Raw genomic sequence first — 26,060 nt, forward strand, 5'->3', positions numbered from 1 at the left:
GACGTTACTGCAGCAATGGCCGTACAGTTCTCACCTGCACTTGTGTGTTGGTCACACTGCTCTCCATGTATTAAGTCTCCCTTGGCTTTCTATACAAATGGCTATAGGTCGTAGGGTCGACTGTGTGAAGGTTGGCACAAGCAATAGGTCGACAGTCAAAAGGTTGACATGAAATAGTTGTGCCGAGCGAACTGTGCGAGGAGATGCGGTACATTGATACGGTGTCCATGTTGACTTACGTCAAAATTTGGGACCCCCAAAAAGTTTTTCACTTTTTTGGGGGTCACAAATTTTCATGTAAGTCAACAAGGACACCGTATCAGTGTACGCTCGGCACAGCTATTTTATTCTCCCTCCTGGTAGGGTATGACATACCACCTTTGGCACATGTCTGCTAAACAGAACTCATGTCGACCTTTTGACTGTCAACGTTCCCATTGTCAACCTAATGCTTGTATTGACCTTTAGTGGTCAACCTAATGTATGTCGACTGTCGTAGTGTTGACGTAGTGACCGTTTCCCCGCTGCAGCAGTGATCCCAGATCCTATAGCACATTAGTTGCTCTTGGAACGTGGCATGGGAAGATACTAAATGGTGTTTCTCACACTGGGCCCTCATGGAACCCTAAAGCCCAGCTAAAAGCATATGATATACATAATAACTATTCTATGCCCTGTGACCGTTCCAGGAGGACCAGGTTTGTGAAACACTGGTATAGAAATGCATCTGAACAAGCATTGTAATATTTTTGCAATGTCAGCCACTCGGGAACACCATGTACACACAGGCCCCAGCTCATGGCTACATACCCACTGGCGTTAGTAAAACCTCACAATCAGGTTTGTTATGGGGATAGTGTTAAGTGCGTTGCCATGCTGAAATAAAACCAAGTGTTCCATACACCACTTACACATTAGAGGCAATGTGAGTTGTTGGAACCTTTTTAGTTCTAATATATTTTATAGTTCTATTTTATTTTATTGTTAAATTAGTCAAAAATACATTATTGAAATGCCAGTCTGTACCCACAGATACTGTACCCAACACTGTCGTCAGTACTTCTCGTAGGAATTAGAATCTCAGCAACATGGAAATCCTCCAGATAATACTTAGTAGCAGCTCCTCTATACAGAAATATGTGATTCCTGCAAACTATTCTCTTACCTATTGAACCAGATCTGTGTGCTGATGATTGCTGGTAACAATGTTGGTTTCCCAGCATTGGAGTCGCTGCTGTTTGTTAGTGATTTCCTGTGTGTCCTGAATAAGTGCGCTCATAGCTGAGTGAGACCTTCCTGTAGACTTTCTTCATGAGATTAGCTGCATTACATGAAGGTAGACTCTACAAGTTGGGTTTCTAGAGCAGTACAAAATGTTTATTTACTGATTTGTTAGGGGAGTTTGAGCCATCAAGACCATCTCAGGATGAATTACCAGAAAATAGTTTTGATTCCTATTTTCAAAGTTAGTGCTAACTACAGTAGATATGAGCACTTTACCATGGTAAAGTCACCCAGCCCCAGACACGTCTCTGTCCGTTAGTCTCCCCAATAGCTTATTGTGTAGTTTGGGTGATGTCACATGCAGGAAGGTTGCTGCTTTCCTGTATATTGTTTTGCAATGTGTCCGTTGAAGCTGAAATCATGAATCTTGCAATGCATACAGAAGACCAAGACTATAACCTCTGACTCCTACATCAGTCTCCGCTGAGAATCGTTTTGTACTTATTATTTTCCATATTGCAAATTAAGAAGAACATTTCAAAGGACTTAAACTGGTTGGGATTTCTTTTGGTGTTTTTATACTGGCAAAACAAACAATCTGGTCATATTCTTGAGAAATAATTTAGTAAATCACTTTACATTACATATGAGCTGCTCTCTTGCATTAAGTAAGTGGTTGGTTAGTTTTACTGCAGTTATTTCCCTGTAGCCCACACACCGGTATTGGAGACATTTCTTTAACTCACCATTCAACTTAAACATTGATTCATACTAGAACCTCAAAAGTGTTCCATAATTAATGTCAGGCTGGACACAGCCTGACATTAATACGATCAACATTTTGTTCTTTTAAAGGTTAATTAAGGATTGTTCATTGTACCAGGGACATTGCTGCCTGTTTCACACTCATTTTACACCTGATGTGACCTGGACATTATTATTATTGAAGCCCAGCACTAAATGCAGGGGTGGGTAAGGTTGAGGGCTCTGCTAATAGGATGTTACATGCTGTCTTTTTAGAGAAAGCACCATAGGCAAACCCTGGTGTGTGAATAAAGGATTCCTTAAGCAGATGGTACTTCTAAGCTGTGTACACACGGGGCGATTTTAAGCACATATTGCTGGCAATATGGTCACTGAGTTACCATATTGCCAGTGACTTATATGTGCTCTGGGCGATAAATCAACGGGTGCGCGCTCCCATGCTCAGCCCCTAATGGTCGCTGGACCAGCTATTTTCCCCTGCGGCTCCCCCGGCAGAGTCTCCTTTTCATCTGTGACCATCTCTGGTTGCTGATGCAAATGGGACAATATATTGCACCGTGTGTACACAGCTTAACTCACACCGTGTTTCTGTTTGGTATGTTAACTCAATTCTTTTGACTGGAAAATGTAACTTGGCACAATACGCATGTAAGATGATAGCGCCACCCAAAAAATAAAACTACTGCTAAATGAAGATCAACATGATAAATAATGCAGACGTTACCTGAGGTCCAATATTCCAGCAAATCTTTCCGTACCTCCAATGAGTCAGGCTTTTTGTAAATAACCTCCTCCCTGAATTTCACATTTACTTACTTGGGAAATTTGAAAGAAGTACTTTGACAATGCCACTAGCTGGCTGAAGTAGGGGAGTAGCAAGGAATATCGGGGGGGACTCGCCAGATTAGTAGGAATGCCAGATCCTAGTAATGCGATTGTCACTATTGCATAACTTCCTGTTCAGTTTACATTTGTCATTCCCTTTATCAGATCTCTGTGAGTTCTGTAATAGCAGGTGGCTGATTTCAGCGGCCATTTCTGGTACAACAGCAGTAATTAATAATGGCAATACTGAGAACTGACTTCTATATACACTGTACTATACAAGCCACCTTATTGCCCTTATAATAAGCCAAGCTTTCCCAGTTTTATTGTAACCATAACCAAAGTTCTCTTGTCTCGAGTAAAAACTGTTTATTATTTAAAGCTCTTTAAAACCTAAAATATCTGTAGATGGATCATAACCCAAATACACAGCTGAAAGTGCAGAGCAGTGATTACCACTACACCTGTCTGTATGGCCAGCCTAGTGGGTGGAGGACCGAGGTTTGGAGAATACAGCAGCATTTCACAATTCCCCCGAGACATCCACCCTCCAGCAGAATGTGAGGCATTGTTCTGTTTCTATAACATGCTTCCTCCTGTTCTTTGCTGAATCACACCTCTGTGTAGACAGGGCTATGGTGACAGGAAAGTCAGACTGAGGTAATGTATGTCAGACTGACTCATCCCCCTCCCGTGGAATCTAGGTGTATACCAGCAGAGGTACACTTGGCAGGACAGGTAGATCCACTCCTGTATTTATGAATGAATGCTTATTGTGTCACAGCTCTTACACATAAAGGCTTCAGTGCAATATATACTGCAGTTCTGCTGTGGGAAGCCGTTCAAAGGTTGAATCGGATGAAATATTTGGAGTTAAAGTGGAGTACAGGGCAATGTATGTTACTGTATCTATAAAACTAAAATAAAGAACAGCACTAATATAAAAAGGCTGGAAATATAAGACGCTATAAAATTTCAATATTTAATATAAACACAAAAAAAATGTAATATACACAATGATCCAAACAAACTTCTTCTCAGGAGCAAATGTTCTTTATGAAAGATAACCTCTGGTGTGGTGGTGAAATGCGTCAGTAATTTTTTCTATGTCATTTGCTGCAGAATTAATCACCCTCCTGATTGTCGCACTTTAACATGCGCATGAGCATGTGGTGCAGTTATGCTAAAACGCTGGTGCCCCCCTGTATATGAGCCACCCAGAGCAAGTATTTATCTCATTTGTTGTGATCATTGTGTCTTTGTTATTTCCTATATGTAACTAGTACCCCTTTCAGACTTCCGCAAACCCAGATTATTGCCATGTCAACCCAGGTCGCGCTCAGTCTGGAAGGAGTCAGGAATAATAACCCAGGTGGCGTGTTTAACAACCCAAACCAGGGAGTGAACGTGTTTGGACACAGGACCAACCTGGACCAAGATGCAGTGTAAACAGTCCGACCCAGGTCATGATGATCCGGGCTGTGTCACAAATCACAGGATTTGCTGCCTGCAGTAGAGATTTGGGATGTTAATATCTCCAAGCGTCCACTGTAAAGCAGATAGACCCAGAAAACTGAAGACCTGGGTTTGGTGTAAGCGGCTGGACACGAGAATAAGCCTAATACAGCAGCGGTGGGAAAAGGATATGACTTGGTTTGCATTTGGGTTGGGCCCGGCATTTTGCTCTGAAAGGGGCATAATTTATTTTAAGTGGTAAACTTTCATAATGTGTCTTGAAACGGTTGTCTCTGCCATATCTGTATATTAGTTCAGTTTACTGTTTTTTTTTCCTCATAGGTTGAATTTAATTGGTTGGATCTTTTTCACAGTCCTTCATTAGAACACAGTTATATTTAAATGTTTGTTACATTACATGTATTACTTCTAGATTTTTTTCTTTTGTTAATATATACTGTAAATACTTATAAGCATTTTGAGAATTCCTATTAGCACCTAGGGCTTCTCTTGTGTAGGGTAATGTATAATGTTGTACCTCACTGTTTAAGACCTGTAAACTATTAACATGGCATGCAGTGACTGTACCATTTTCTGGAGCCATTGCTTGGTTTCCATAGAGCTGTAGTGTTAGTCACTACGTTACCTGAATGGGGCTTTTATTTGGCTGGTCAAATGGAGTAAATTTGAGGTGCCAGAATTGTTTTTGGGAACTTCTATTGCACGCCAGGCCAACCTGTGGCTCACCAGCTGTTCTGAAACTACAAGTCCCAACTTGCTCTACCAACTGATTGGAGGGAGGGTACGCTGGGACTTGTAGTTTAACAACAGCTGGAGTGCCAAAGGTTAGCAAGGTCTGCTCTATGGTTTACTGTGGCACCAGTGTTTCCCAAACTGTGTGCAGTGGCACCCTGGCGTGCCTCGAAACACTTGCAGGGGTGCCTTGGTTTAGTGGTCTAGTACATTTTAGATCATTTTTAGTCTGTAAAATAGAGAAAACCATAGCTTGTGCCTGCCAATCATAAAATATATGGACAAACAGAAGTAAATATTGTCCCCCACCACATAATTGAACCTAAGGATGACATGGATTGGACACAGGACCAACCACGGTGCAGTGTGAACAGTCCGACCCAGGTCATGATGATCCGGGCTTTGTCACCAACCACAGGATTTGCTGCCTGCAGTAGAGATTTGGGACTTAAATCTTCTTAATTAAATATTTTTCTAAATATCTCAAAAAATATAAACTTGCTACTTCCTCATCTTTGCGGCCACCACTTACGTTATGGAACTTACGTAGCATCATCAACCCCTCATGGGCTCGGTGGCTTGCTTTGCTTGTCACAACTTTACTAAAGGTAATACATGGTGGTTTGGACACAGGAGGGTGGTGCCTAAAGCGTGGCGAATGAAGCAAGCCCGCAAGGGGACATTGGTGCTGTTATTCCCATAGCGGCTAATGTAACTGGCATAGTGGCGACCTCAAAGATGAGGAAGTACCATAAACTTTTGGCCGAGGGGTGCCGTGACGATATATTTGCTACTCTAGGGAGGCCTGATTCAAAAAAGTTTGAGAACCACAGGCATAGACTATTTCCAGACTAGCCCATGAAAAAATGGATAGCCCTGCTCTAGTGTAAGCTGTATCCTATAACAGTAGCCACTTGGTTGGGTACACCTGCTTGTTAATGTACATACAGTGCATCTGAAAAGTATTTACCACGCTTCACTTTTTCCACATTTTGTTATGTTACAGCCTTATTCCAACATGGAAAAAATTTATTTTTCCCTCCAAATTCTACACAGCTAAGAACATCGTGAAAAAGGTTTTTGGGAGATTTTGGCAAATTTATGCGAAAAAACCTACTAAGAAATCATATGTACATAAGTATTCACAGCCTAGCCCATGAAGCTCAAAATTGTGCTCAGGGGCATCCTGTTTCCACTAATAACCCTTGAGATGTTCCTCCAGCTTAATTGAAGGTTAATTGAAGTCCACCTGTGGTAAATTCAGTTGATTGGACAGGATTTGGAAAGGTGCGCATCTGTCTAAAATAAGGTACCACACTTGGCAGTGCATTTCAGAGCACATACTGAGCATGAAGTCAAAGGAATTGATTGTAGACCTCTGAGACAGGATTATCTCGAGGCCCAAATCTGGGAAAGGGTACAGAAAAATATCTGCTGCTTTGAAGATACCAATGAGCACAGTGGCCTCCGTCATCTGTAAATGGAAGAAGTTTGGAACCACCAGGACACTTTCTAGAGCTGGCCGGACATCTAAACTGAGCAAACGGGGGAGAAGGGCCCTAGTCAGGGAGGTGACCAAGAACATGATGGTCACTCTGTCAATACTACAGCATTCATACATTGAAGTAGTAGAACCTTCCAGAAGGACGACCATCTTTGCAGCAACCCACCAATCAGGCCTGTATGGTAGAGTGGCCAGACAGAAGCCACTCCTTCGTAAAAAGCACATTTACAATGGCAGGAACTTGGAAACTAGTCAGGAGAGAAGGAAAGATGAACGCAGCAATGTACAGAGACATCCTGGATGAAAACCAGCTCCAGAGTCGACAGTTCATCTTTCAGCAGGACAACTACTCTAAGCACACAACTAAGATATTAAAGGAGTAGCTTAAGGACAACTCTGTGAATGTCCTTGAGTGGCCCAGCCGGAGCCCAGACTTGATTCCGATTAAACATCTGAAAGTGGCTGTGCATCGACGCTTCCCATCCAACCTGATGGAGCTTGAAAAGTGCTGCCAAGAGGAACGGGCTAACTTCCCTAATATAGGTGTGCCAAGCTTGTGGCATCATATTCAAAAAGACTTGAGGCTGTAATTGCTGCCAAAGGTGCATCAACGTGTACATGTGATTTCTTAGTGTTTTACTTTTAATAAATTTGCTAAATCTTCCCAAAACTTTTTTCATGTTGACATTACGGGTACTGTGTGTGAATTTTGAGGGAAAAAATTAATTTATTCCATTTTGGAATAAGGCTGTAACATAACAAAATGTGGAAAAGATGAAGCACTGTGAATACTTTCTGGGTGCACTGTATATAATCAACCCATGAAATGTCAACAACTCAGTGTAGAAAAGCATTCCGTCATGGTCAAGAAGTTTCGTTGTTTTTCAGTATATCAGAATCTGGTGGTCATGCCGAACACTCTTTAGTGTTCACAAACACTTTAATGATTATCCATACTTGAGCACAAGTGGTTAAATCAAAATAACGGCACTACTAATTAATCACCTGTGCTCTAGTATGGTTGTTAGTGTATGTTGAGGACTGTGGTTGGAAACCCGGTTTGGCATTTACAGAGCATGGAGAACAAAAAAAAGCTTTAGTTCTGTGGTGAAAACATCTTGTTAATAATAGAGGTCAAAGTACAATTGCCAAACTGGTTTAAGTTGACAGGCCAGTGACAATAACTCAAGTAACCATGTGTTACAACGGTGGTATGCAGGAGAGCATCTGTCAAAGCAAGCTGGACCTTAAAGTAAGTGGGTTACAGCCAGAAAAGACCACACTGGGGCCCACTTCTATCAGCTGAGAAGCTAAGGCTCTAGTGAGCACAGAATGACCACACCTGGACAGCTGAAGACTGGAACATTGCTTGGCCTGATTCATCTTGTTTTCTACAATATGTAGATGGTAGGATCAGTATTAGGTTGTAGATCAGTGGTATTTTACCTTGCAATGCGCGCTCCCATATACATCATATCGCAAAGTACAAAAAGAATGTGCTGCACATACTTTTTGGACTAGATTGCATTGCATCTAGTCCAAAATGCATGGTGTGCATCTCCGCATTAGGATACATCCTGCCTCGTGTGAAAGGTTCAGGCATCTAAAGGCCCCCATACACTGGCCCGATTTGTCCTAAGGACAAGTCACACCAGTTTGCCCAGAGTCCCCCCGGCAGCTCCCCGGGAGGCTCACATGCGAACTGGCCTTGATGTGCCATTTTTACATGCACTAAATCACATACGATTTATTGCATGTAGTTATCCCGGGGAGCTGCTGTGGTTGCGGGGGGGGGGGGGCAGCGGGGTCCGGCCAGCTGGTGGCGGGCAGCTCGTAGTGGCGGCCAGCGGAGTCTGTCCGAGTGGTGGCGGCTGGAGCTTGTAGCAGCATTTTACGGGGCAGCGGGATGCTGAAACTCTCAGCCAATCAACGGCCGGCCAGTTATTTCTAAATATTCAGCAGCCACATCCCCCGGCAGACAAAATGCCGCTACAAGCTCCAGCCTCCCAGCTGCGGCTTGGACGGTTCCCCCTGCCTGCCACTACTATGAGCTGCCTGCCCCCCGCCACCACCACCAGCTAGCCGGACCCCGCTGCCCGCCCCCCCCCGCTGCATGGGAAAGAGGTCCCAGGTAGGGTAGTCGGACTGCCATCAGTTCCAACAACCTGCTCGGGTCCGATGTGCATAAATAAATAAGTAGTAGATTTTGATTGGTTGCCCATAGCAACACCCCATCTTCATTAGAACTCCCATCTTAGTAAATAAACCCCTGTGTGTGTGTTCATATACACATGAATTATACAGAAAAGTGATCGTCTCATCTAATGACGTGTGACAGAACAGCAGATAGTCCAAAGGAAAAAGAGCAAGTCAAGAATAAAAAGCCTGTTTTTATTTTCAGTAAATAAGTAGATCCATTGTCTCTGTAATCTGTCAGTTTGGTCTGCTCCTGTGTCAGAGAGGTGAGTTGGCTCAGGAGGTTGTCTAGAAGCTGTCACCGTGCCTTACAGGAGTCACTGATCCTTGGTCACATATCTGCCCTCATGGGTAGGTCTTACAAAGCAGAGCAAGTGCCCAGCACTACACTTGTCTGTACATAGCTCACGTTTTGGTAATAATTGCACCTTATTAGAACATAGCTGTCTAACTAAATGCGAATGGACCAGACGCAACACTACAAGGATTCTCTTACACGTACCTTGCCCCGGAGTAGTCCGTTATAGCACATGTGCAGGCTTCCCCTGGGTCAGTGCTAGAATATGGCTCATCTTAATGAATATTTAAGTAATACTGTATTTACTATCAATCCATGAACACATTCAGCATTTCCCTCTACACACCGATTCTTACGGGGGAATGACATATATATATATACAGTTATTTAGAGAAAGCTGAACTATATACATGTATTTACATAATATCTGTCGTGTGTAAACGGCAATTTCAAGAGCTCACTATCCTTGTGATATCGCTTGGCTTAGTCTTCCCATGTATACTCTCAGAAGGATGGGTGGTACCTGGTGTATATACATACACACACACACAGCGACTTGTTCTATAGATACATCCTATTTGTGTAAGAAAGTTCTCCTAATGACATCATGCATGTGTCCAGTGGTGCCAGCCCCCCACAGAATGGGCATATTGCAGAATGCGTTAGTTCTCTCGCTGTCCGCGCACTTCTATAAGGACTGCTTCTCCATCTGCTTATCCCAGTAAGTTCCATGCAGGGGGCTGTGCCGGACTGGTAGCAGGTCGTAGTGGCTGGGAATGTGGCTGTTCCGTGGCAAGTCGTATGGGTTCTGCATGTAGTTGGGGATCTGATGTTCGGCATCCTGGAGCAGCGTGAGTGTTGGCTCTGTGAATAGACAGGGAGAACATGAAGCACAGTCTTATCATAATAACACACCCAGCCGTCCTTCCTGCTCTGCTGGCTCTATACAGTACATCATTCCTCTGCTTCCATGTAGTTGTCAGGGGCATGGACTGCTGGGATACACAGACCACACGCACCACTCTCATAGTAAGGAAGGAACAGCACTCACCCATACTGACATTCAGGGGTAAGAGGCTGACTACAACGCTGTGCCATGGATACGGTGCTTTATATCATATATAAAGATGGGAAAGAAGATGCTTAGAAAAGCATAATGTACATTATATTTACCACTATGCAGAGCTGCAGGTATTGATGCACTATGTTTAGAACGTTGCCATTGGGTGTTCTATATCTGTTCCTTAAGGCTGTATTCGCTGTGGCTTACATGTAAGCTGCAATGCATGCAGCCAGATCATTACTCAACTGGAGGGTTTGTGTCCCTTTATTACAAGGCAGCTTCTTAGGATTTGGACAAGCATCAGTCAGTACTGAAAGAAGGAACATTTCCTGGCTCAAAAGGAACTTGGAACTGCTCTATGATAATAAGGGATGGTAACTGCTGTTCTAAGTGGTGCAGAATATGCTGGACGTAAAGGATGAAGCCTAATAAAGTGCATAAAAAAAGTCTACAGAACCTTATTGAAATGTTAGGCTCTCTAGTGATGTAAAGCCTTATAGCAAAGTCAATGATACCAGACCTTTTTGCCCCTTTAAGTATTAAACACAGATTGTTTAAGAAAAAGCAGTGAAATACAATCCCTACTATAATCTGGTTGCATAAGTGTCCACACCCCACTTATTACAGCAGTATCTCCCTCATCTTCCTACACCTGGATTTTGCAGTTCCACCCCTCTTTTCCAAGAAAAAGACTATCAAACTGTAAAGGGATGTTCTGTCTTATGGTCATTGTCCTGATCTGGGGCTGCGGTCATTGTCCTGATCTGGGACTGCGGTCATTGTCCTGATCTGGGACTGCGGTCATTGTCCTGATCTGGGACTGCGGTCATTGTCCTGATCTGGGACTGCGGTCATTGTCCTGATCTGGGACTGCGGTTATTTCAGAAACAGAGAATGCATTGCAATATGTGATGCACACACGCAGATCCATTTGCAAAAACCAGAACATACATAGAAACACTGGATTTGATGGCATATAAGAACCACTTGGCCTATCTAGTCTGACCCCTTTTTTAGGGTGTGAATTATTAGATCTACAGTGTCTAGATAGACAGCCTATAGGTCAACAGGGAGGAAAGGTTGACATGGGAATGGTCGATAGGGTCAAAATGTCAACATGAGAAATGTAGACGCATGAAAAGGTCAACATGCGGTTCTCAAAATTTTTTTTATGTTAATATCGACATGAACCCCCACCTCACATAGCTCGGTTCACTTGCCATGCTTTATCTGAAATGCTCGGGACCACGAGTTTGGAATACTTTATTTTTTAATACTTACCTGGTCACTTGGTGGTCCCCGATGGTCCCACGACGTCCACAGTGTCCTCCGGCATCCAATAAGGCCTTCAGGATCCTCTTCAGCGGTCCCAAGAGTGCATTGACGTCACCGGTGCGCCTGCGTACTCACGCAATGCACTCCTGGGACCACCGAAGACGCTGAAGTAGATCCTGAAGGCCGCCGTGGACATCGTGGGACTTGGTAAGTATGAAACACCCCCCCCCCTCCTGAAACATTCTGATAAAACCACAGTTTATGGAATATTTCAGATAAAGGATCTACGGATACGGGAAACTTGACCTGTATTATATTCTCCCTCAAAGCGGACATGGATGGTGAAGTCCAAAAAAAAAAAAAATATATATATATATATATATATATATATATATGAAAAACTCATGTTGACCATGTCATATGTCAACCTTTGCCATGTCCCCTTTTGACCCTGTCCACCTATTGCATGTCGACCTTTTCGGCCCAGACCTATTGACTGTATATTTAGACACTGTAGATCTATCAACTGGAACCATTTTCTTTAAATCTTTAGGTAACCTCAACCTTATGAGATCTTTAGTGCTGTGCATGTTCCCAGAGCCACACCACTTACAGTATAGTACAGATCTAGGAATACTTACACCATACTTGCCTAATAACTAGGAACTCCTGAAAATAGCAGATGTTGTTGAACTACACATCCCAGCATACCCTGCATCAGTTTTAGCATGGCCAAATTGTAAAACTGTAGCAGGGCATGCTGGGATGTGTAGTTCAACAACAGCTGGAGTATCAAGATTAGCCATCAATGAATTATGCTGACATTATCTGCACCCCACCACACCACCCCTGCTTCATTTGGTTTGTTTTATGTTTAGTTCTCTAATGCAGTTTACATGGATTAAGCCATATGAGCTCTCAGATTACATGAGGACGTCAGTGTATCTAGGTTCCTCAGTTGCAGTTTTAGCAACAGTTGCTTGTGAACTGTATTTTTATTGTTAATAAAAAAATATTACATTAAATGTCTGATATAATTGTCTTGATTTCCCCACAAGAAAATATCAATTTCATTAAGAATTGTAGACATGTAGTACAGAAATAAGCAAGTTCCCCAGACACACAGACCATGATGTACAGGAAGGCAAAAGGCAGGATGTGGAGACAAGTCTTACAAACAGCCTTGTTCCTCATGTCATGCAACAATTACAGCATCAACTGCATCTATCACAGTATGGTTATAGTAAGCCCATTCCAAGGATATACAAATCTCCATTTACAGTGTATTCTGCATTATCAAGGTGACCAGCTATGAAATAGATATAGCTTGGATATTTACAGGTAAATGCTGGCCCTGACTGTAATTTAACTTGGTCATTTTGAAAGAAGAAGAAGAAATATTCAGTAGAATGTGGCCTATTTATGCCTCACTGTTTAATACGTCTCAATGTACAATGCATTATCATCATTATTTTTTTTATTTGTTCCCAGTTTCTGTTGCATGTAAGCTAGCAATAAACCAGTTTGATTTTGCAGTGTAAATGATTACCGCTTTAAAAAACCTGGAGATTTCTCACCAAATCTCTCACTTTCGGAATCTCTCATCCTATAAAATTTCCCCCATTGTTCCAGCCAATCACCTGTGAGCTGTCATCTGTCAAATTCAGTCTGTAACATGGCAGTTATGAACTGATTGGTTGTTACTTTATCTCTGTCCATTTTATCTTTCTCCAAGGCTTAGTACATATTCCCCTAAGTCTCTAGTGTTCCGTTACACTGCAGTAGTACATATACGCAGCACATTTGTTGGATGTTAGAGGTACTATGGGGTTGATGTATTATGCAGTGGAACAGCTTATATGTAGCTTTTGTCAAGTACATTTTATAAAATAATAGGTCCAAGCTGATTCGTTGCTATTGGCAACTTCTACATTGGGCATATATTTCTCTAAACTTTTCACTGCTTGATAAATCAACCCCTAAGTGATGGATATCTTATAAAGGAGCATAGTGCATATATGTAATAAAGTTCCACAAAAACAAGAGTATCAAGTTTGAGAAATAGCGAAGCTGTTTTTCCATTTACTAAATTATTTACTTGGTAACCTACACTGAAATACACAGTCACCAGTATTAAAATCTAAATTCCTATTATGTATCATCCAGTCAAACTCACACTGGCAGTTCTCATTAATGTATGTGGACTGAGATAACAGTAAATCTAATATAGGCAGTATACAGATAAAAGTAGTCTGTAATTAATATATTACATGACACATCAGCCCCCTTCATAGGCAGTGTCTCTCATTGGTCTGATCCAGGTTATACTGAGAGATAATGGCTCTCTTATATCAGTGATCAATCTGGTCAAGATGAGAATAAATATGAAAGAACAGTAAATGCAATCCAGATCTGCTTATGAGTCTTATGAAGCAGCTTTTCATGTTTCTCTGCCTGCTGACAGCTTCCTCAGGAGCAATAAAGTCTTCAAGCTCCATGTTGGATTTGTGGACATTTCAAACGAATTAAATCAATCCAAAGTGTAAGCAGATGATTTTTTAGTTAACTTTTGTTAATCCTTCATAAATGTTATTTGTGATTTCCTTGCTAACCTTTTTGATTCCTTCAACTGTTTTAATTAGCAGTTTTACATTTAATTTGGTTTATGCAAGTACATACAGTTATTAATTTGTACTTGATAAACTGTTTTTATTTGCAGACACCTGGTACAGCCATGGGGACCACGTTGACCCCTATCTTTGGTAGGTAACACATTACCAAGTTAACATAGGTCAAATTTGAATAAACAGATTATCTTCTACTGTGCACCTAGGAACAGAACATATTATTCAATATTTATAGAGCATTACTACTGAATCACAGATGTATGAATAAACACTGATAAGTAGATTTTAACTTGTGATGTTATAAGATGCCTTATTTAAATGGTCTATGGTGTCTGCTTTATACACCAAATAATTTGTAGATTGCAAATATTATTAAAATATACACTTAGTATACATTCCTAGATACTGTATTTTATTATTTATGTAGAAAGTATTATGTGTGATAAAGTTCTATAATTGTGATAAAATGTATTTAATATGGATATAGATGACTGCATATATTCTTTTAATTTCCACTCTTTAGTTCAGTAAAACTCTGGATGTTTTAAAGTTAATGGGTGCTTACCTCAGCACTTTATATAATGTCTTTATTGCTGCATGTAATGAAGTGCTGAGATATAAGCTGCAGTATATGTTCACAAGATACTAGCGGAAGACGCGTTCTATTAAGCACAGATCAAAATAAAAATGAATGCATTTTATATTAGAAGTTTTCCCGTTGCAGCTAATTAAAAGATGGTACTTGCTTCATGCTATGTTAATCAAACATTTCAGAGGCCTGCAGAATATATACAAGAAAGGTCACACTGTTCTTTGTGGCATCTCGCTGACCTCCCTTAAGTATACTAGCAAGTGATGCTATTAGGATTTGCTTGAATAGACAAGAACATAAAGCAAGAACATAATTGTCAAGAGCCCCTATCTTTGCAGATTCTTGAAGTAAGAAACATCATGGCTGGCTGATGGGAATGAGAGTCACACTGGGCCTATGTTCAAAGGATATATATATATATATATATGCAGACAGGACCGGCACTCCACGCTGGATAAGTAGCTGTCACTGGTGCCTTCACAGCTGTGAAGCAAAGTGTAGAGAGTAGAATGGTGCGGCACTCAGCTGTGCAAAGAAATAGACGACAAATACGGTGTCGGTTTTCAAATCAACGTTTCAGTGCTCGTTTATTGTGTCACTATCGTCAGGATATCCTTATGATAGTTCCACAATAAACGAGCACTGAAACGTTGATTTGTGAAGTAAAGGAGTGACATGAAAAACGGTATTGCAAACCACACAAAAACAAAGAATAAAGGAACAGCATCATAAGCAAGTTGGCAAAATATTACTTAATATACAGATTGGTAATTGCTCAATACATTATTTGACATTTATTGGACTATCACCCGTATATGTAAGGGAGGGGTCAATCTAGAATTCCCCCAGCACACCATAACAAACCAGCAAGAGACATACTGTACATACTACATAATAATAGGAACATATTTGCAAACATATGGCAAGTAACAATTGGTATGGCACCAGTAGTTCGAGGTTGCATAGAATATGCTTAAAGACCGCATACGCTGTATCGCATGTGGTCCGGCCGACGGGGATCCCAGGATACCCCGGCAAGCAGCTGCAGAGGTATAATATGCCAGGCTGCTTGTGATACCTCAGATTAGTGTATGGGGTGGCTTTACATCTCTGAATCAGGCCCAGAAATCTTTGCATTGTTATTATCGGATGTCTCTTTTGCTGGTCCATTATGATGCGCTAGAGGAATATTATATAAGTAAGAATGCATCTCTTTCATGACCTCTGACAATTCCATTAGCCAACAGATCGTGCTGGATTTTGCTGTCTGCTAATATAATCTGGAGACTGAACAATATATACAATGTAATTGTAAGTATACAATGGGAGACATTGTCCAATCAGCTGTTATTATTTTATAAAAGGTATTATATAAACGTAAGTTAGCAGCTGATTGGTTGCAATGGGCAACGTATCTTCCCTTTAGAATGTGATACATCCCCTTTAGTAGGCTCTGCAAAAAAAAGTGTATTTACAACCATATATCACACTCCTCCATATAATGACTGTAATAGCAGTCTGATACATGATACACGGACAGCAGAGACATGAAATGTATGCAGCGATAGTGGTTTGTGGACACATGTTTATGGCAGAGGAGAGAGGGAAAGAAGGAGCTTGGTGTCAGGACAGAAGGTGAGAGAGACACAACAGAAGGAATATACACTGCAGCTACTAGATAAATGGACCAATGAAGCTGCTGCTTTCTGGAAAGTAAACATTGGCCCAAGTTTGTTGACAGAGGAATAGCTTCAAAAGGGGAAGATACAAGTACTGTAACTGAGAGATGGGCAAGAGGACCAGTCGGCATAGTCGGTACTACCGATGCCTGCTTGTCCAGGGATTACCTACAGGCTAATGAAAGAACAGCAGTTGAGACTGGCTTTAAATTACAGCCTCTGTCTCCACACTCTGGAGGCAGCCATCTTGTGTGCTGGACGAAGAGTGAAGTCATCAGTCCACTAGGAACATTAATGTAAAATGACCCACAAATCTTGTTTCAATTCATACAATGGCTGCCTCCTGTTGCAGTAGGACAAGAGCGCTGGTTAAGCAATCTGAGGAAAGGATAAAGAGTGTGGTCACTGGGGATGATGCAGGAACAAAGACAATCAGCGGGTCATGCATAAAGTGATGTGCCGGCGTCAAGCGGACTCTTGTAGTGATAGTGTGTCATGCATGTTTGCAGCTGGCATGAAGGCTGGCACTTACCCATGTCATACACATTTTTGTTAGCTTTGGATGAGGGTGGCATATCTGGGTATGGGGCATCTGTATGGACAGGTGATGTCATTTCCACGTAGCTGTTCTCTGAGTGTTTGGAGTGCTGCGCGGGGGGCTCTGTAATGATGGCATAAGGGTTCTCACTGCTGTTCAGTGAGCACGTGCTGGAGTTGCACCCTGACTCTTTCATACAATCTGCAAAAAGCAACAAACACAAGTCAAAAAATCTTGGGGGGATAGACTGGAGCTCAGGAGGCAGCAGGAAAACGGGCAGGGGGAGGTTATAAAAAATGATATCTATATCTCAGGAGCTGGTAAGTCAGAGGGTGTTAGGGGAGAGCTGGGTTTTTTTTTGCATACATGTTTAGGGGCAAAGCTATAGCATCACCCTGTGCAGCAGCAGCAGCAGCAGCTCCATCCTGTGCAATCGTGTGTCACAAAAATGTAGAAGTAGTGTTCAAGTTACCCCAAACACAATTCTGATTTGCCCCCAAATAATTGTATGTCATTATTACTTCTTTCCTTGCTGTACTAGTGAGAGCGGCTGGAAAAAAAAACATTCTAAATGGGAGTTTCTGCTGTGGTTTAGTCACAGCATAAAGAAAGGGCCAGTCCTTAATAATATAGAAAATAAACCCTCCAAGTCATAGATGTTAGCCTATCCCAATCCAAGGAGCAGCACTGGGGATGTCTATGTGTCCAAACACGTCTGTGTAGTGCCAGTGTGGAGCCCATGGGCCAATTGCACCTGACTTCTTATACATACGGTGCAAGTGACACATACTACATTTACATACCGAATAGTAGTCTGTAAGGGTTTTTTAGATGAGAAAAGGGATGTTTTTCAGGTTCTGTTTATTACTGCAGGAGATAAAAGTGTCATGTGGAAAACTGTATAGTGCAAAAAAGGTCTCTGATATGGGCCCGTATTCTGGTTCCCTGCAGGGTAGGGGGGGGGGGGGCAGATGTAACATGTGCAGATATTTAGATTTGGGTGAGTTATTTTGTTTCTGTGCAGGGAAAATACTGGCTGCTTTATATTTGCACTGCAATATAGATCTCACTTTTGAAGTAAAACCCCACCCAAATCTAACTCTCTGCACATGTTACATCTGCCCCACCTGCAGTGCACATGGTTTTGTCCATTTGAGAAGGAATTTGCCTTAGCGAGTGAACCAGAATAAGGGCCATAGCGAGAGCCCAGTAGTTATTGTGTAGGGTCAGGATAGTCACATAGAAAATGGAAACAGACTTACGGGGCTTGCCAACAACTCTGTCTTGACGTAAACTCTGGGCTTGCCGACAACCTTGCCCTATTTAAGAGAATCTGGTGGTGACTTTGGCAGGACATTTATTTCCTAAACCCTCCGAAGGGGACAAGTGGAGGTGTTCCCGATAGGAACCTATACGATTTTAGTTGTCATTTTATGAAATGTACTAGAAAAATGACAGTTAGGATCTGATAGGCTGCTATGGCAACACCCGGATTTGTCCTCGTTGGATGGTTTGATAAATCTCCCTCTTTGTGTGAGGATTTCAGAGCAGACACAATGAGAGGCAGCGAGCAAGCGGGTGCATAAGACAGCATGCACAGGATGAGGGATGAGCAGGATAACATTGTTTAGAGGCGAGGATGTTAGCAAACAAAGAGTGGCACACACACAAGCAGGGGGAACAGAGACTCTCTATCTCTTCCCAACACAGCAGCGTGACTGTCCAGTTGTCTCCCTGCCAAACTACTGGCACACATCCATATTCAATCACATTAACGCAGGCAACGTCTCTCATTCATACATGAGCAAAACACGCATCCCCTCCGATATAAAACTGCACTGCATAACATATCACATGACATATAAAAGGTACACATGTGGCATTTCTAAGAATACATAAATATCTTTTAAATAATACGTATTCATTGCCTGATGCAGTTATCAGTTCAGTATAATCTGGGAGCACTTATCTACTAGTAGCACAGATCTCTACAGATGATAAGCCGGAAAGATCAGAGTTCACAGCTCTGATTGGCTACGTATCTGTCAAACAGCATCTAACGTCCCTATAATCCACTGAAGATCCTCTGCGACCCACAATAACGAATCAGAGTATTGCTTTCATTTTGTTACCGTACTAGAGAAATGATACCCAATAAATGGCTGTTCTGGCTTAGAGCAGTCTACTGCAGCGACTTCTTCCCTAATATCCCCCATGACAATATTATAACGTTTTACGGTTACTGGACTTTACTTACAGTGAGTCACTGCATCATTGTCAGGCCCTGGACATTTATTAGTACTTCACTTGCCAGTGTTGAAGGACTTTGGTGACAAGCTAAGTGTATTATGGCTATTCTAGATGTATAAACCCTCTAGGGTCAAGCAATAAAGTACAGTTAATGTATCTATATATAGCATCCTAGCAACACAGTGCCAGTAACCAAGCACATGTCAGTCCTTGGACCTGAATGTTATCTTTGAGTGCCATGCATCCATGTGAACGTCAATGAACCCTTTCCTTCCCGCCAGATCTGCAATTTAGTTTCTTAGCAGCATTAAGCTGGGCACACATTAGACCGGGGTGGGCAACATACAGGCCGTAGGCTGGATGCGGCCCATGAACCGACACAGACTGGCCCGCTGCCCCACGCCAGTGCACAGTGAAAAGCGGCCCGACTGGCTGAGCCGCTTGTTATTGTGTTACAGCAGTCCCGAGAATTGGCGATGCTGAGAAGACAACTTTTTTTTTTAAGTGCGGGGCCGGGGGCCTCCTCGGGGCATCAGGGGTATGCGGAAGTCGGGTCTGGCAGGCACAGCATGCCGGTCAGCGGATGGACGGATACAGTGGCAGCAGCTCTCTGCACGTCTGCATCCATAGCAACAGGCAGCCAATCGCAAGGCTGTCTGTTGATGCTCAGAGCCTCGGAGTCCGACATGAAGGGAATCCTGTCTGCTCTGAGGCCGAGCAGGGAGAGAACTCGAGGAGCAGAGGTGGGACACAGAGAGCAACTGTGAGGCTGCCAGACTAGGTAAGTTCATTTAAGAAATATAAAAGGGGGCACAAAAAAAAATTAGAACAGGGGGCACAAAAATATGCTAAAAATATAACGGGGCACAAAAAGAAACTAAAACTATAATGGGAGGCACAAAAATAACTTAAAAATATAACGGATGAGCTGTATAAATAGCCGAAAATATAAACAAACTTTCAATTTATTTATATAAGTAAATACATGGCCAGCCCCAGCCATTACTTTGTGTAATATATATATATATATATATATATATATATATATATATATATATATATATATATATATTGTATATACACTTCAATCAATTTGGAGAGACGCTGTAAGAGACTGAGTAGATGGGGACACAGTCATTTGGACAAGCTTTTAAATAGAACAAGATATTTTGTGTGCGGCCCTGGGATATTTACTGGAAGTGTTAAGTGGCCTCCCAGCCAAAATAATTGCCCACCCCTGTAACGTTGTTACCAGAAGGTGAGGAATGGAGTGACATATCGGGTACACCATCTTGCTCCCAGGACCTATGCTAGCGATGACATGCTGCAGAATGCAGGGGACCGTCAGAGTTCTGGTTATGCCCCTGATTATTTGTTTGCTGTAATTTACTGGTTACTATTCTGTAGTGCTTTACCTTGTGCAGTATAATGCTGACCCTATGTACGGCAGCGCAGAACACTTCAGGTTCTGCATTGGTTTGTTCAGTTATTTCTTTGGTAATTAAAATTCCTTGTATAGGGTGTATATCTCCCTTATTTTATAATATTCTCTATATGGTAGGTTTGACATTACAACATTACAGTCTACCTATATATATGTATCTCTAGCTTTTTTTTAGGATGTTCCTATGCCCCATATTATCGTAATTATTTGCAAGCGTCCCATACCTCTACCAAGATCTCAGAAATGCGATCACTTGAATACACTGCCTCCTAACGGGTGTGGTATAGGGGTCTGACAGTCGGGATCCCGACAATCATTAGCCCGACGTCGGGATCCCGACTGGCCGAACCCAGACAGCATGGTGAGCGCAACAAAGCCCCTTGCGGGGCTCGCCACGCTGCACTCGCCACGCTGCGGGCATGGTGAATCCCCACGAGGGAAAATAGCAGGTGGCCATCAGGAAAACGGCTGTCGGTGTTTTGACAGTCGGGATCCCGACGTCGGGTAAATGCCTGTCGGGACCCCGTCTGGCACCCCTCCTAACAGGGCTATGATAATCTGGCCAATGCTATAGCTCACTGGGTAAACAAATGTACCTATAAAGTAGGACATAGGGGGTCATTCAGGGTCATTTCCCGGGCTGTGAATTGGCAGCTTGCGCGATTACTGAATGACCGCACATGTGCACACAGTGTGCATGCATGAGCTGTGTGAGCGAAGGCTAACCTTCGCTCGCTGCTTGCAGGGTGATTGACACCCTGCAGGCATTTGGGGCTGTGCTGCCGTTGTTTTCATTTTCCCCGTGTGCACGGATGTGTACACATTCGCAGCAGTGCACAGGAGGAGAGGTGTGCGGGGTGTGTGCGTTCGGTGGCTACTTGCTCCCTGGGCTGCAAACACTCGCAGCCCAGCGAGCAGGTCTGAATCAGGCCCACACTTATGCTAGGTACACACCAGGACGACTAGGGCCCGATCCCCTCAATCTAGATCCAATTCCGATCAATTGGATGTAGATTGTGTGCTGATTGGGCCCTTTTCTGTCCTGGTGTGGACCGATACCGATCCGATGCGCGGTCCCGCGGGTCGGTCGGTCGTTATTGAGATCCTAGGTAGGATCTCAATGGCGACCATACAGCCGGGTGCGGGTCGCCATTGGATCGGACCTGCTCACGGTGCACATCGTGAGCGGGTCGTGCCCCCCCGCGTCACCGTGAGCGGGTCGGACGAGACACTGACGACCCGCTCACGATGTGCATCGTGAGCGGGTCGTCCTGGTGTGTACCCTATATTAGAGCAGGTTTGCTTGGGTGAGTAATTAGAATCGGAAATGTTTAAATTAACTTACAAGTACAATTTAAACATTGTTGTTTTTTATATTAAATGTATCTTATGCACACTGGGGTGCTAACTAGATGAGCAAAGCTTTTGCTGAATAAAATGATATATAGCATACCTATATACTGTATGTTACAACATTTTTTATGCAGATAAAATCACAACAATACGGTGTTTCCCAGCCAAACAGTGTAACATTATTTATTATGCAGATAGAATCGCTACATATCATGGTGTGAGACTGCACATGCATAATAAATAATGTTACACTGGCTGAGAAAAACTGCAGCAGAACCTTTTTAATGCAGATAAAGGGTTGCATGTAAAAAGAATTAAAAAAAAATCACACCATAACGCACGTCACATTTGCGTTTTCATACCTTCCAACTTGTAGAAGACCGAAAGAGGGACACAGACAGGCGCCAAAGGTGCGTTCCCGAAATGAGGGGGCATGGTTTGCCACTGTGGGGGCATGGCACAGAGAGGCTCTGTGAGCCTCTAGCCATGCCACCAGCTCCCCTGGCTGCGGTAATAGATGCTGTGTGCATGCGCACAGCGTCTACATAGCGCTGCTGAGTAGCTGACAGGGGGGACTCCCAACAGCCCCCCCACAGCGGAACACTGCTGGCAGCGGGAGGGATGCGGGAACGTCCCTGAAAACTGGGACGTTCCCGTGGGAATCGGGACTGTTGGGAGGTATGCGATTTTTCACCCAAAATCGCAAATCTAATAGGGTTTTATTTATTTTTTTACAAAGTCAGAATTTCTGCCGATTTTTAGTAAGGGAAATGTGCGATTTTTTTTTTTAGTACCATGAATGTGTGACTTTTTAGTAATAGGAGTGTGCGGATTTGTGTTAAATTAAAAATAAAACAGGGTGGGGTCGTCCCTCCAAGCATAACCAGCCCCTGCTCATTGAGCTGGTCCTGGTTCCCTAAATACGTGGGACAAAAATAGTGGGTATGCCCCATATTTAAGAAAACAGCGCAGGGGTCTTGGACCAGTCCTGGTTCCAAAAATACGTGGAGGGGGGAGAGTAGGGGTCCCCTGTATTTTGGAGCCAGCAACGGACTCCAACAGCCAGCGGAGTCATGCCCCAGCCGGGGGTCACTTTCTATACAAGGTCCCCCGGGTGAACCATGACTACCGTGGCTGGTTAGCCCTGGATGGGGTACTTGGGGGAGTGATAAAGGGGTCCCCCCCAGGCATAACCTGTGCAGGGCTGAAGCCCGCCACCCCTGGGCTGTGGGTGGTGTGCTGATTTTTTGGGGTGTAAAAAAAACGAATAAAAATTACATTGGTTTTCGCAGTACAACTACAAGTCCCAGAAGGCCTCCCCCACATGATGGGACTTGGAGAAACATAAGTCCCAGACTTGTAATTCTACTGTAAAAACAATATAAAAAAAGGGTACTCTTTACCTAGCACGGCGCCCACGATGTCCATCGCGGTCATCGGGGGTAAAAAATCGCGGGCATCGCGGCCATCGCATGCACTAAAAAAACGGGTGCGACGCAATGCCCGCGATTTCCCATAGGGATCAATGTTAAAAGTGTGATTAGACGCGATTTTAGTGTTCAATGCCTCAATGCCCGCGATTTTTCCATAGGAAACAATGTTAAATGGGCCACAGAGCCCTAATAGTCCCCCTGAAGTGTGAAATGGCCCCCACAATTGTTAACGCCACCCCACGATCAACGTGAACCCGAAGCGTGGCGAGCGCAGCGGTACGCGTCCTCCGACCTTTTCATACCCCCACTATCCACGTCGGCGTGGAGTTGAGAATAGAATAGTGTGGCGAGCGCAGCGAGCCCGAAGCGTGGCGAGCGCAGCGAGCCCCGCGAGGGGACGCGGATACTTGTGAAGCCCGCGAAGGGACGCGTTTACCTGTGAAGGTATCCGCGTCCGCTCGCCACGCTTCGGGCTCGGTGGCTCGCTGCGCTCACCACACTGTTCTATTCTCAACTCCACGCTGACATGGATAGTGGGGGTATGAAAAGGTCGGAGGACGCGTACCGCCGCCCCTCGCGGACTCGCTGCGCTCGCCACGCTTCGGGTTCACGCTGATCGTGGGGTGGCGTTAACAATTGTGGGGGCCATTTCACACTTCAGGGGGACTATTTGGGCTCTGTGGCCCATTTAACATGGTTTCCTATGGAAAAATCACGGGCATTGAGGCATTGAACACTAAAATCGCGTCCAATTACACTTTTAACATTGTTCCCTATGGGAAATCGCGGGCATCGCGTCGCACCCGTTTTTTAGTGCATGCGATGGCCGCGATGCCCGCGATGGGCGCCGTGCTAGGTAAAGAGTACCAAAAGAAGAGACGGTGTGTGTGTATTAAAATACTTTTCAGGGTCTAACACACATACTGTACGTACATACTTACCCTATCCATTTTCCACCAATGGAGCAGATCATCTTCTGTACGGGAGTCCCACAGGTTTGTTTTCAAATTTGTAACTTTATTTTTTATTTTAAACACAAATACACCAGGGTTGCCGACCCTCCCGGAATTACCGGGAGGATCCCGAAAATCGGGTCCTCCTCCCGGCAGGCTTCATGTATGGGGGTGTTTGGCTGTATTTGCATCCCAACAATCACCACATGCATATCAGTGTTTAGGAACACCATATGGATGAAGAAAATCACAAAGTTCTTGTGGTAAGAGCGGTCCTTTGGGATGAAAGGACTTTTGGGTTTGTGACACAGCGTCCTATCTGCACATGCGTCAAGTGACGCACACACCGCACAGGGGGGTGCTTTGTGAAATCTGATTAGCAGGGAGGTGTGAAAGAAGCCCAATGGCTATTACGGGGCATCACCATCTAAAGATGACGGTGCCATCAGCATCTGACCCCGAGAATCTATCGCACACTTGCCTACTTTCAATTTCACCTCTCCGGGAGAAGCCCGGAGAGGCAACACATCAAGGGGTCGGGAGCAAGGCTGACATCACTTGGCCCCGCCCCCATGCCGGAAGAGTCAGTGATTCGCGGGCCACGGAGGGGGCAGAGCTTAACTGGCGCGAAATGCCGCAATTGCGTCATTTTAGCCCCGCCCCCTCTCCACAGAACCGCAATTTCAGGTAATTAAACCAGCGGGCAAGGGGGGCAATTACCAGAATGTGGGAGACTTGCCCACCTTCCCGGGGGGAGGGGGGGTGGGGACGCCGGGAGGCGGACCAGATTTCTGGGAGGCTCCCGGCCATTCCGGGAGGGTAGGCCAGCCTGAGCTATCCTATAGAGGATCCGGCACCCCTAGGGATCAGGACACACTCTTTTTGAAAGTCCATTTGCTATTTCCACGTTTACGCTCCATCACTTGTCTACATAAATAGACGCACGGAACAAATCCCCTCCAACACACAGACTGGTTCAATCACCTCGGGCAGTGGAGCAGCTGGTGAGGGACGCGGACCTGTTTGCCTTACAGGTATCCGCAAGTTGCTGGAAGTGAGACCACTACACGCCGCATGTGAGAGACGCGGCTGATCCGGACAGATAACATACCGCTGGACTTAGAGTGGTCTCTTTCCCGGCACCGCACCTCCCAGTGACGTGCAGGTAGTAGAACGGAGGGCAGTGGAATCTACACGGAATAGCCCACCCGTCTCCCTGCACTGCTCCCATTCAACACACGCATACTTCAAGTGGAGTCCGTGAGTATAATTCTGTGTGGAGGCTTCACTTGCTTATCAACTAAATAGCTACAATGGCACTTGGATATTAAATCCATTCCAACTTACCAGTGGACATCTTTCCCTCACATATAAAATTGGAGGAGAACCATCCCGGGGTCCATTTTTTTGAAATATATATTTTTTATTTGATTTTTACATTATTCAGACTTTTTATTGAAAATCAAAACAACCATTTTTAAGATCAGTCATATAGATTTACAGGTGGCCACCTGGTGTATAAGAGCGGAATTCATGAGGATATATGCATTTATTTTACATTGGTAGCAATATTAAATTATATGAATTCTGATTCTGTTATATGCAGTTTGGTAAATATTATTTTTTCATTTATTATATTAACCTTAAATAAAAAACTAACTTTTTAAAACATTGTGTGTAGTGTTAATTCAGCCATCTATGCACCTCGTTGATAATTAGCGCAATAATAGGGATAAAAGTAACTTAAGCCTGAGCTATCGCATTCTGGGGCTTAGTGCATAAGTGGACCGCAACCAAACCTCAGAAAATGGCTTTTTCAGAAGTTTGGATGCA

The 26,060-nt window shown here is 43.7% G+C and overlaps 1 protein-coding gene across 10 annotated transcripts in view; it reads right to left on the minus strand.

Annotated features, from left to right (window-relative positions):
• Nucleotides 1-8,896: 8,896 nt before the first annotated feature.
• The window catches only part of MEGF11 (multiple EGF like domains 11), a 418,300-nt gene continuing 401,136 nt past the window's right edge, over nt 8,897-26,060 (minus strand). For 7 of the 10 annotated variants that reach the window (XM_083184347.1, XM_083184348.1, XM_083184344.1 and 4 more), the window contains 3 exons: nt 18,057-18,113; nt 16,789-16,995; nt 8,897-9,884 (listed from right to left, as the gene is read on the minus strand). In XM_083184347.1, the coding sequence (XP_083040473.1) occupies nt 9,709-9,884; nt 16,789-16,995; nt 18,057-18,113 (440 nt within the window). In that variant the 3' untranslated portion in view covers nt 8,897-9,708. The remainder of the gene's footprint in view (nt 9,885-16,788; nt 16,996-18,056; nt 18,114-26,060) is intronic. The other 3 variants (XM_083184345.1, XM_083184350.1, XM_083184353.1) reach the window with 2 other exon arrangements.

This window comes from Crinia signifera, chromosome 4, assembly GCF_055691185.1.
Source record: "Crinia signifera chromosome 4, ASM5569118v1, whole genome shotgun sequence".
Lineage (NCBI taxonomy): Eukaryota > Metazoa > Chordata > Amphibia > Anura > Myobatrachidae > Crinia > Crinia signifera.